The sequence below is a fragment of the Primulina tabacum genome, chromosome 5 (assembly GCF_025594145.1).
Source record: "Primulina tabacum isolate GXHZ01 chromosome 5, ASM2559414v2, whole genome shotgun sequence".
Classification (NCBI taxonomy): domain Eukaryota; kingdom Viridiplantae; phylum Streptophyta; class Magnoliopsida; order Lamiales; family Gesneriaceae; genus Primulina; species Primulina tabacum.
In genome coordinates, this window is record NC_134554.1 from 15,596,679 (window position 1) to 15,608,113 (window position 11,435).

General features: G+C 31.5%; 2 protein-coding genes across 2 annotated transcripts; one reads left to right on the forward strand and one right to left on the reverse strand.

Moving 5' to 3' along the window:
• Positions 1-1,368: 1,368 nt before the first annotated feature.
• On the reverse strand, positions 1,369-3,276 carry LOC142544178 (acetylajmalan esterase-like). Its single transcript, XM_075651242.1, has 5 exons — positions 3,018-3,276; positions 2,662-2,868; positions 2,357-2,505; positions 1,995-2,256; positions 1,369-1,668 (listed from the first exon to the last, which is right to left on the reverse strand). The coding sequence occupies exons 1-5, from the start codon at positions 3,274-3,276 to the stop codon at positions 1,451-1,453; spliced, it is 1,095 nt and encodes a 364-aa protein (XP_075507357.1). The 3' UTR covers positions 1,369-1,450.
• Positions 3,277-5,616: 2,340 nt separating this feature from the next.
• On the forward strand, positions 5,617-11,435 carry LOC142547016 (uncharacterized). The gene is made up of 4 exons (XM_075655057.1): positions 5,617-5,861; positions 10,417-10,507; positions 10,836-10,918; positions 11,003-11,435. The coding sequence occupies exons 2-4, from the start codon at positions 10,427-10,429 to the stop codon at positions 11,223-11,225; spliced, it is 387 nt and encodes a 128-aa protein (XP_075511172.1). The 5' UTR covers positions 5,617-5,861; positions 10,417-10,426; the 3' UTR covers positions 11,226-11,435.

Below are 11,435 nucleotides of genomic sequence, written 5' to 3' on the forward strand. Positions count from 1 at the left end.
TTCTCAAGATTTTGAGATAACAAATTCAAATTCAATTATTATTATATATTTCATCACATTTAACATAAATATCATCTCAATTACATTAATATAAATAAATGTATTCATTTGTGGTCAATCGTTCAACCCAATTAACTTTTTCAAACAAGTCCTTGCAAGGACCGGTGTTGATTATTTCTAGGGAATTGTTATCTCCTGAGACGATCTCACGAATCTTTATTTGTGAGATAAGTCAATCGTACTGATATACACAATAAAAATTAATATTCTTAGCATAAAAAAGTAATATTTTTTCATGAATGACATAAATAAGGAATCTTTCTCAAAAATTCGATTCGTGAGATCGTCTCACACAAGTTTTGTTATTTCTCTCAAACCAATTATTCGGTCTTAATTAACAGCTTCGATTTCTTAAAATTTTACTGATATTATAAATTTTGTAATCTAGGTATATATGTGATATCTTTATTTCAGCCGACACAAAATACAATTTCATGTATACACCAACCTATATAATTAAAGGAATATTATCGGATCATAATACTTAACACAGAAAATAAAATTAATAAATAGTATAAAAATTCCATATAATTATATAACCATTTTAAAAAAAAAAAAAAAAGTTGAGTTCCACTTGCATGCCAAACAAATCATACGATCTCCCACGTTAGCCAGATAGTTTGTTATATGTTTAATAAAAAAATAACGGTCGTAAATTTTATCATCATAAAAAAAATATCATGATCTTCTTTTTGATTGCTTATCTAATTCGACGCCACGTAGGAAACTAATCCAACATACGTACATATTTATTTATTTATTTATACGTGCCTAACTGGGTATTAGACCACTAACGTTTTCTGTAGATAAAATAACAACGTGGTCATTAAGTCATATATTTGGGTAGCTCCAAATTCATTATTGGTCAAATCTTAATACCAGAATGTTCAAATGTTATTACAACGATATTCTTCTCTTGGTCAACGATTCACAATTTTTTGGCTTCCAAATTTATTGATTGAGAAGATAGACAAGTCAAATTATTAGAAATTGAGTTCCCAATATATGTTGTTGGGTGCAATAATTGTCCCTGCTTGGTGGAGCGATCGAACCGTGGTGCTTGAGCTGTTGTGCGGTTTAAAAGATTTGAGTTGCACCATTACTACTAGTTATAGATTTTGGTAAAGTGTTACAAGCACTCGGTCGTACATACATAGAGTTCGGTAGATTTTGGTAATGTCTTCTCGTGCATAGCTCGTTTAGGCATGGAAGAATCAACGATATGCACTAATCTAAGAATTTTTTCAAGTAGAACTAGGAAAAATCTGATTTTAAAAGATATCGTCTTACAACCCGTTGTAGAAATCATTGACGACACAAAACATATAGCTAGATTGATCGAATCAGTACTTCATTTTTTGTGATGGATTATAAGAGAATAAATCGATGATCAGTTGCTGCATTTAATGTGGGGATATATTTGTTGAATGAGCGATTGAGCAAGATCTTTATAAGCTTCTTGAGTCAAATGAATGCCATCCCAATTCAAGTACCTTTGGGGTTTAGCACATACGGGTACTCCATGGTTACCACACATACTCCCCATGTTGAAATTGTACATTCCTCCAATTCCACAGCACGCCTTTTGCAAATTATTCGGATCAAAACCTGCACGTTTTATGATTTAAATTTAATATATATTTAACAGAAGCTTGATATATCATGTTACAAGATTTTTTTTTTCTTTTTAATCTCGGGCAATTATTTTTGATGCGCTCTGAGTAAACTCAAGTGCCAACGCAGTAACCTACAAACCACGCTCAACGAACAAACCCTTCACAACAAGCTCAGCTGAGAAGGCAGTGAACATGGAGATTCAAACCCTTGACCTCTCGGCCAAGAGTGCACTGCCCTTACCAACTCCACTACCGGGGGCGGGGAGAGCTAAACGACTTGTTTGCAGGTGATAATGCAAAGTTACTGATTAAACTTACCTAGTTTTGATGCATCACGCACAATAGAGAGGTAGGAAGTGTAGTAATCCCCGTAAACAAATATCACATTTGGATGCTCTTTTTTCACCTCCTCGATTGCTACTTGTAATATTTGATTGTGATACTTTGCTAAATCGTTGAACTCTTTCAAGCAATGGTATTCATCGTATGGGCCTGTAAACTTTGTGAGGAAAGTTGTCCCACACCCCATCGGGAGAACCCCCGGAACAACGATTCGAACCGCCCCGAATTCTATGACCCTCTACAACAAATCATATAGAAACGAGACGCACACAAGGAGTCATTGGTTGCATACATGAAACATGAAGAAGATATAGAGATCATAAGTTGATTTAACTCACTCTAATGGCCTTTTGGATAGCAAAAACCACATCACGGACCAAGCTGGTTGTCTGTTGAATTGTTTTGCCTTGGAGTAATGCAAATCCATAATCATTGACGCCAATCTCCCCAACAACGAAGAGTGAGTTTTTAAGCAATTCTATGCAATCTATGGGATAAGAAAATATCTCAATAATTAGTGGGAAACCCAAAAAAAAATTCTGGAGTAAAAACGTAAATTATTAGGGAAAATTACATAATTGTAAAAATGCACGAATGAATCTTTGTAACCATTCCCCAAAATATAATCGAAAGATTAAATTACCTTTGGGGCAAATAGAATTGAAGTGGGTAAACATCCAATCAAGTTGTACATCAAGAGAGGTTGATGTAAATGGAGAAGAAATGTTCTTGGCTTTCAAGAATTCTACGGGTAGAGCGGTGGCCCCACTCGTAGCAAAGTTATTTCCTTTTCTGAAGTCTGCGTCTCTATTTTGGTAAGGATTCAGGAATGGCAAACCAGATGCCATGGCTACAAACATATAAACAACAATCAAATCTCATATAAGGAAAATAGATTTAAAAATATGAATTAATATGAAATATGAAAAACCAGTACTATAAAAAAATAACTCTACAACTTAATCTAAACTCGAAGTTATTCCGGAATTTTTCGTTTACCAATGTAGTCGATTATAAGAAGACCATTCGAGCATCGACCGGTTGGCTTCTTCCCATAGAAATCTTGGCCATAAGGAAGCCTTGCGCATGCACTTCGAGCGCCTCTGCTGCTCTCACGAATGTAGTTCCCAGTATCCGACAAAGAATCTCCCAGTTGGTATATCTTATCGATATAGCATCTCTTCAAATCAAGTGCGTTAATGCAATGCACAAACATTAACAAAGCAAAAGTGAGACCAATAAATTCCAACTTCGACATTTTCTCCAATGAAAAAAATCAAGAATTTGAGGTGAGTTATGCAGTACTGGTGATCTTGTTCAAAACGTACATGGATTTATACCAAAATTAAGGCGGCAATAGGGTCATTTCATTATTACAATCAAATTCTTGATTCTGGTTCATATTCAAATATAAATAAACATCAAATTAATGTTATATTTATTATATATGTTAATATATTTAATTTACGAGGTTTTATTTCCTTTAAAACTTATAACAATATTAACAGTTGCAATATTAGATACTCTTGAATATATTGTAAATTAAAAATATTTGATGGATATTTTGTTCATGAGACGGATAAATATTTCTAATATTTGTTGAAGGATATATAAATATATATATGATTTAGTTAAGTGGTGGAGATTTGGATATAAATTTGCGCAATTTAAAATATATGATTTGGTTTGAGTCAAAAATTTGATGGGTTTTGCACGATTTTAAATAAATTATTAAATTTGAGTAATTGATATTAGATATCTATTTATTATGCAATGTTTAAAAATGACTTCCGAACATAAAGACGCTGAATCAATTATGCTAATTTGTTTTTTTCTCACAACAACTTGGCCTCATTGATCAATTATCTCGCAAAAATATCAATTTTATATTAAAAATATTATTTTTTATTATAAATATAAATAGATGTTGAATAAAAATTCGTGAGACTGTCTTATAAGATATTTGTATTTTTTTTATAATTTCTTAACACAAAATTGGCATGCCCACGTTATACCCGTGTATTTGGGGATTTGAAATGACTGGAATTGGAAATAGTTGTACAGAGAATGAAATTTTAAAATGAGATTGATATTTCATTGGATGTGACGATATTTGTATTTGAATTGATGAATTTTAAATTTATAGATTTGAAAGATATTTTGTAATTTTAGAAAGTAAGACATAAATCTCAACTTCACATATTGTATATTTATATAGTATTTCATATTAGTTACGATAAATTTCAAGTTTACCAAATAATTAAGATATTTGAAATTCAATTCTACTTTCTATAATTAATGAGTAAATAATTAAGATATGAATTTAAAATTATATTTAAAGTTTCATTGTTAATCATAAAACTATAATTAATTTTTTAACATTAAATATTTTATAGGAGTGTTCACACAAAAATTATTTTAACTTATAAAATATTATTTTCTCCAAAAATCCATACTGACTCACACGTTCTTGTTCATATATTTTGATAAGTTTATTCAAATCAATTAAAAATATTTTTATATTAAAAAATGCTATAAAATATTTATTTATATATAGAAAACTCGGTTATTTTTAATACCAAAGTTACATTTTCATAATTTGGGCTGTTAATGAAGTTTATATTTTATTTCGTTAAATAATATTTAATAAAGTTATATATTTCAAAGAAATCTTTAATAAACAATATATGTGAATTTGTATAAATGTTATTATTAAATAATGTATTTAAAAAAATAGCGAAATTTTTTAATGTTCCATAATTTATTTTTAATTGTGATATCAAATTTCAAATAGCATTTTGAACTTTTACCAAACACTACAATAGTTTCTAAAATTTAGATTGTATCTGAATGAATGAATTCCAAATTCATAAATTTCAAATGTATTTATTTTATTTAAAAAATAAGATCATAAACTCAAATATATCATATTCATGTTTATATAATATTTCATGTTAATCAAGATGAATTTCAAGTTTACTCACTAATAGTGTCATTTGAAATACATTCTATTTTGCCGTATTAATGTGTGGATTTTAGATTTAATTTATCACTTCGTTGTAAACTATTAGTTTATAATATAAATCCATAAATTTCTATAAAAAACAATCTTAATAATGTGTTTGGTTCAATATTTTTTGTGTAATTTGGTGGGATTTTGAATTATAAACATCATTTGATTGTTTGGTATAATATAATTTAAAAAGAGCATTGATATTTGGTGAAATTTGCTGAGATTTGATATAACAAAATGAAATCTTAACAAAAATAAAAAGATTTAATACGAATTGAGTTATATGAACAAATTTTTTTAAAAAACTAATTAAAATATCATTTTCTCAAAAAACAATATATTTAATTAACTCATACTTACAATTTCAAAAAATTATTTTGAAATTATTTAAAAATATTATTTAAATTTTTGATTAATTTTTTATACTAAAAATCTAATTTATCATAATTTTGACAATTTTATTTCATTTTTCTTTTGATAAACTTTTTTTCAACATTAAAAAATTATTTAATAAAAAAATATACTTTTCTTTTATAATTTTTTTTGTATATCTACATATGAAAGCATCCATAAATTGTATCTGCCTTCTTTTCTCCAACAGAGCAAGGGTTTGTGCTGTCAAGAGAAGGAGGCTTGTGCAGGGGTTATAGCATTCGGTTCTCTCTTTCTCTTCATTCTCCTTCAATTCCAGCTGCTTGCTTTCCTTTTCTCCCATTGTTCTTTCTCAATCGTTTCGTACGTTGTTCGGTCTCATTCGAGGTTCCATCTTGCTGCCATCGTTTCTCTCCACCGTTCCATGCGTCGGTCGATCTTCGGAAAGCATCAACCAGGTGCGCGTTTCCCTTGGATTTGTTCGACTCTGGTGTTCTGCTGGCACACCCCGTCTGTGCAATTAAACTTTCTGTTTGATTTTTTTTTTTGAATGGCTCGTTTGTTGTTCCCGATTAACCATAGGACGCCTGGTTTTAACGCTTGTTTGCCCGTGTTCTAAGGATGTGGATGATCATATTGATTTCGGTTTGCTTTTGGCCTCACGGTGTTCTCTCTTTTTGGGCTCCGGCAGATTTTCCTAAGTTAGTTCGCATTTGTTTTTTTCCCTCGGTTTTTTTTCGTTTGTTACCGGTTTCCTGCATTTTATTTGTGGTGCTATCATTAACAACGTGAATAGTCAGTGATTAAAGAATATAAAATGAGAATAACTGAAAACTAATACAAATAAACCATATTTAGGACAGAAGACCACAGAGACGGAAAACCTTGAAGTTAGACACCAGATAAATTTTCCAATCAGGCATCTGAAAACATTTAGGGAAACCCGCTTTTTCTCAAACACACTTTTTCTATCTCAAAGCTTCAGATTAGGATGATCTACAAAAGCAGTGAGCAACTTTTCTCGGGAGTTAGGTGTTTAGGTTTGGTTTAAACAAGTGGGTTTCAATCATTTCCTATTAAATCAATAATGTGATCCAACTCACTTCATTATATCATGCGATAAATCAAGCACGCGGTTGAAGCCACAAAAGCTCATTACTCCTTGCTGGATTAGGTTATGCAATAATGGGCAAAATTAGATGAACAGAAAATTTATTTTGGTGTTTTCACAACTATACTAATTTAGTATCTTTTTTTGGGTTCTCGGTTTCTGCCTTAATACTGAATTCAGATAACTAAAGGTTTTAGCTTGCATTTGATACGAGGGATCTAAGATATTTGTTGTGCTTGTGAAAGGGTATTAAGCTAACTGCCGTTAATCGAGAAAATTCGTCTTTGTTCTATTCGACAAAATAAATCATTTAAAATATTTTATTACCGTTTGTTTTGCACCAAAAAAGTGCAACTTTTTCTTTGATAGTGCCAACTTGCTTCTACAAAGATCGGTTTAGAAACAGTCTCCTTCAAATCGATGCTACTCTTACAGGTACTGTCAGTCAACTAAGAAATTTTTTGACTTCGAAACAAACACAAGTTTTACGTATGTCATCTAGACTAATCAGTAAATAGCAGCTATATGACGCAGTGTTCAAAACATTTATTATCAAAAAAGAGATAACGTTGCAATAAATCGGCAAATTGTAAAAAGTTAACAATTACTTTCATAGACCATGCATTCCAAACAAAACAACTTTCCTACGAATTATGAATATGCAATACTAAACCTATATGTTCAGATCTTGAAACCAATATTCGTGATGAGTTAGGTTTTTTAGGAACATCTTAGATTTCTTGAATATGCAATGGTGATATTAGAGTGTTTGAATGAATTTTTTTATTTGTTTTGAAAAAAAATATTTAAGCCATTTTGTCCTTAGTCAAATGCAAATATGAATATATAAGAATATTTTAGTTTAGTGTTTTTGCTTTTTAATTATTGTATGTTACATATAGAATCAGGAGAATAGTAAAAAAACATTTTAACTGCTTAAAAATTGTAAGGAATAAGAAAATATAGAATTGTTTCTCTTCCAAACGCAGATTGTTTTGTTTCTTTATAATTATTTAGATGCTTGTTAACAATAGAAAAAAAATTGACATTGTTTATGTGATATCCCACAACTTAGCATTTTTACTGACACAAAGACTAGGCTCGAGTCATGATTGAGTATACCTTAGGGTAAGGCGGCAAATATTTTCAGCAACTCAAATTGTTTTTCCACTTATATCATATGCCACTAACCCATAAACTTAATTACAAATTCCATAACAACTTAATTATACATTAGTACTGGCTTGTTTTTTATGTCAATACTCACTCCATTGACATTTAAAATAAACAACTAATGTTTAACTTTTCTAAGACACTACACTTGGCAGGAATATAATGAATAATATGATGACTAAGCTTTATATTTTAAAAGAGTACATTATGCCCTGATACTTGTCAACAATTAAAAATGCTTAATATACTTGCATAGAGGTAGCCAAAAACAATTATAATATGTGTCATAAACAATCTGTGACTCACCGTACTTCATATGACATATATAAACTCATCTACCTTCTTCTATTTTACGATTAGTTATTTAAACGTTTGAATACTTTTCCTTCAATATCTACACATACTGTTTCTAAACCAAATCTAATGGAAAACAACCTTTACTGTGATTGTATTGATTGCAGCCAATGTTACTACAACTATCTATTTCAGAAAGAAGTCGAATAATTAATAAAAAGATTTTACTCAAACCCAGTATGGGCTATCATATTACGAAGGTCACTTAACATGGAATCAAAGCTTTCTCTTCTGTTAGACTACGCAGCTAATATCGAAACAGAGCTAGATATCAACATTATCCGACCAAATCAGTAAGTACATTAAACGGATAATAAAAAAGTTATCTTACCGTCTTGAAAATTTTTAGCTCAAAACCAGCTAATAGTTGATGTATCTATCTGGTTTCCGGATTTGGTCAGTAAATGCTATATATATCCTTTGAATTGTGGATATGCTCAGTGAATACCAATAGATAATGTAGTTTATCCGAATTTATTACTGTTTGTGGTTGGCTACGATTAATTGCTTGTCTTTGTTATTTGAAGAAAGCAATTTGATAAATTCTAACCAGTTTGTTTTCACAAGTTGTTTAGTTTTCAAAAAATTAAGATGATATGATTAGATTTTCTTAATAATTTTATTTTCAATTAGTTAAATTTCTACAACTGGATACCGATAAATGTACTAGAAATTAGCTCACCTTATTATGGGATTTGTTTTCTTCAAGTTCAATCAACAGTCAGAAACGAGGATTAAAGTGAGCTTGTAATAATGAGTACTTTCTAGGTATTTACTACCTGGAAATATTACATGGAATATATGTATATTATCCTGTTGTTATTATGCCTAGAATTTGTTAATGTTTTGATAGCAAGATTGAAGCAAAATATAGCTTGTTTTTAAGCTTTAACAATAATGCCAATATTCACCAGACTAAGAATATGATAATTATGGTTTAAAATGAATGAAAAATTCTTTCAGCCTCTACATACTTTTTTATACAATTCATTATCTAAAACAACTCAAGGATATCTATTTTTTTAGAAATATAAATGTGAGAATCAATTTTAAAAAATCGAATGTATACGTAAAACTTACCTATTACTAATATATCTTTGAAGTATAAAAAAACGATTATATGTGCAAAAAAAACTGGGTAAACACCTCAAAAATTGAGGTGTCTATACCTTGTTTTATTTAAACAAGCAAATTCAGAAAATTAGAAACCCTAAACCCCAAATCACCAACATCTCCTTGCGCGGGTTTTGTACGCGATGTTCTCTGTTTGTTTGTTTTTTTTTTTTTTCGTTTTCCGTCGATTAAATGCTGCTTCAACTGTGTGAAGCTTGTGTTCGAACCTTAGGACATATCTTGACAAAATCCAGTTCGTTTCCCTTCGAACCAGCTCGAGCTCAATCCCCTGTTCGTGATTTCAGCTACGCAAGTTCGTTCCTCACTGTTTCCGGCCATTTGACGATCATTTCGGTGATTTAAAGACTTGGGTATGTTGTAATTGAACCCTAGACTATTTTTGAGCTAAGCCCAGTTGTTCCCAACCATTTCCGGCCTGTATCCGCCGTGTTTCGAGCTTTTCCGGCGAGTTCCTGTGTGCACGACTACTGATTGAAATCCCGGATCGATTTTGCTTCCGTCTTGTGCATTTTAGCTCGAGTCCCAGCTCAATATCTCGAGTGTTACAGGCTGCCTAGTGGGTAAAGTTTTTCCTCTTCGATTTAATTTGATCTCGACTTGTTTATTGCCCTAAAATTCAATGTCGATTATTTGTTTTAGGTATCGGAGTTGGGCTTTCGAAGGTAAATTTCAGGAAGATAAAATACTAGTCGAATTAGTTAGTGCGATGTTGTTGATGTTTTGATGTTGTGGTGCTTTACGATTAGAAAGATTTTATATTTTTTATAGTTTTATTAATTATAGTATATTATTGTCTACACCGATCTAGACCTGAATCGAAGTTAGTAATTAAGATTTTACGATGACTCTTTGGGGATAGTGGGATGTTTGTGTTATCAGGACCTGTGTTTTGGGATAGTCAAAATACAGTTGAGGTGTTGTCCTTTGTCATTTGGATTTTTTTCAATTTTTCTAGAAATTGAAAACTTATACCTTCTTTTAAATGCTTCAAAGTTTCCCAAAAACATGTAATTATTGAAGTAGGAGACCCGGCGTCCCACAATGTGCTAATATTGTGAAAAAAGATTGAATTGAAGGCTTCCTTATGTTTTTGGATTTAGAATCGAGTTAATCATATAGCTAAAAAAATGCTTACACGCTTGAGAATATAAAGCATGCATATAACTTGGTGTGAAAGAACAAAAGATTTGGTGTTATCTTACTGTTTTATAATCTATCTCTCTTGCTTGATTGATGATTAGGTGTGAGGAAATGGCATTGAATGCAGTAGAGGAGGAATCAAAGAAAAAATCTGAACCTAAATTGGTGAAGCTGGACAGATCATTCAAATTTGTATGCTTTCTTACTCTGTAACTGAGGGGGGTCTTTTACATGGCTGGCATGAGAAATCATTTGTGGAAAATGATTTGCTTACGAAATAACTTTATGAAAGCTGCCAAAATTGAGAAGTTTATAGATTTGTATTTTTCATTGAGATTTGAGACATTGGTCTCCTCAGCACCTTCCATGTGCTAGCCCGATATTTAAATTCATTTATTTCCTGCATACTAGATTCTTGCCGTAATCCAAAAGTGCACCATAGTTGCCGTCAAAGATTTCTTTGCGCTACTGGTGTGTAGTATGTGCAACATTATAGAAGTTCTCAATTTATTATATACAGGCTGAACAGTGGGTCAATAACATGAGTGCATCCTCAGTAAATGATAAATCTTCTGTGGTGGAATTGGAAGGGCGGCCTGCTAGGTAAGCACACATCTTCACAGTGAAACTTATAGTATAGCGTGGTGATTTTCATAAGTGTAGAATCACAGCTTTAAGAATTTTTAGGCTTGGTATTGGCGCGACAGTTCCTAGAGAGTCCAAACTTATGCTATCAAATGATCCTGTTGAAAGAAAATTGCTTGCCAAGTTAAATGCCAACAAAAGAAAAGTCATAGAGAGAGTTGATTCGGGGCCGTCTACAAGAAATAGAGATGTGGGTGAAGAAAGTGAGGAAGATGAGTCAGAGAGTAAAACCAAGGTGTTTCGGAAAAAGAGACCCGTGAGTTAACGTCAACCGTTATGGCAAAAGGAAGCACGTGCAGGCATAGTTGATAACTTGTGTAAGGTAGCAAACTAGCACGGGTTCCCGAAACTTCGGGTAGTTTAATTTATAGGCCTACTAATAGTAACATACGGCCTCTTTTTTCAAAATTTCCCCCGACATGAGGTGCTGACATGCAGAGCCGTACCTGTGGTTCACATGGCCTGATGCAATATC

Excerpts from the sequence above, each read along its gene's own strand:
- LOC142544178 (XM_075651242.1), bottom strand. The coding sequence starts at position 3,276 with ATGTCGAAGTTGGAATTTATTGGTCTCACTTTTGCTTTGTTAATGTTT. Across the intron at positions 2,257-2,356 it reads CTATCCAAAAGGCCATTAGA|AGGGTCATAGAATTCGGGGC; the intron begins GTGAGTTAAATC and ends GATTTGTTGTAG. Across the intron at positions 1,669-1,994 it reads GCGTGATGCATCAAAACTAG|GTTTTGATCCGAATAATTTG; the intron begins GTAAGTTTAATC and ends TAAAACGTGCAG.
- LOC142547016 (XM_075655057.1), top strand. The coding sequence starts at position 10,427 with ATGGCATTGAATGCAGTAGAGGAGGAATCAAAGAAAAAATCTGAACCT. Across the intron at positions 10,508-10,835 it reads TGGACAGATCATTCAAATTT|GCTGAACAGTGGGTCAATAA; the intron begins GTATGCTTTCTT and ends TATTATATACAG. Across the intron at positions 10,919-11,002 it reads TTGGAAGGGCGGCCTGCTAG|GCTTGGTATTGGCGCGACAG; the intron begins GTAAGCACACAT and ends AAGAATTTTTAG.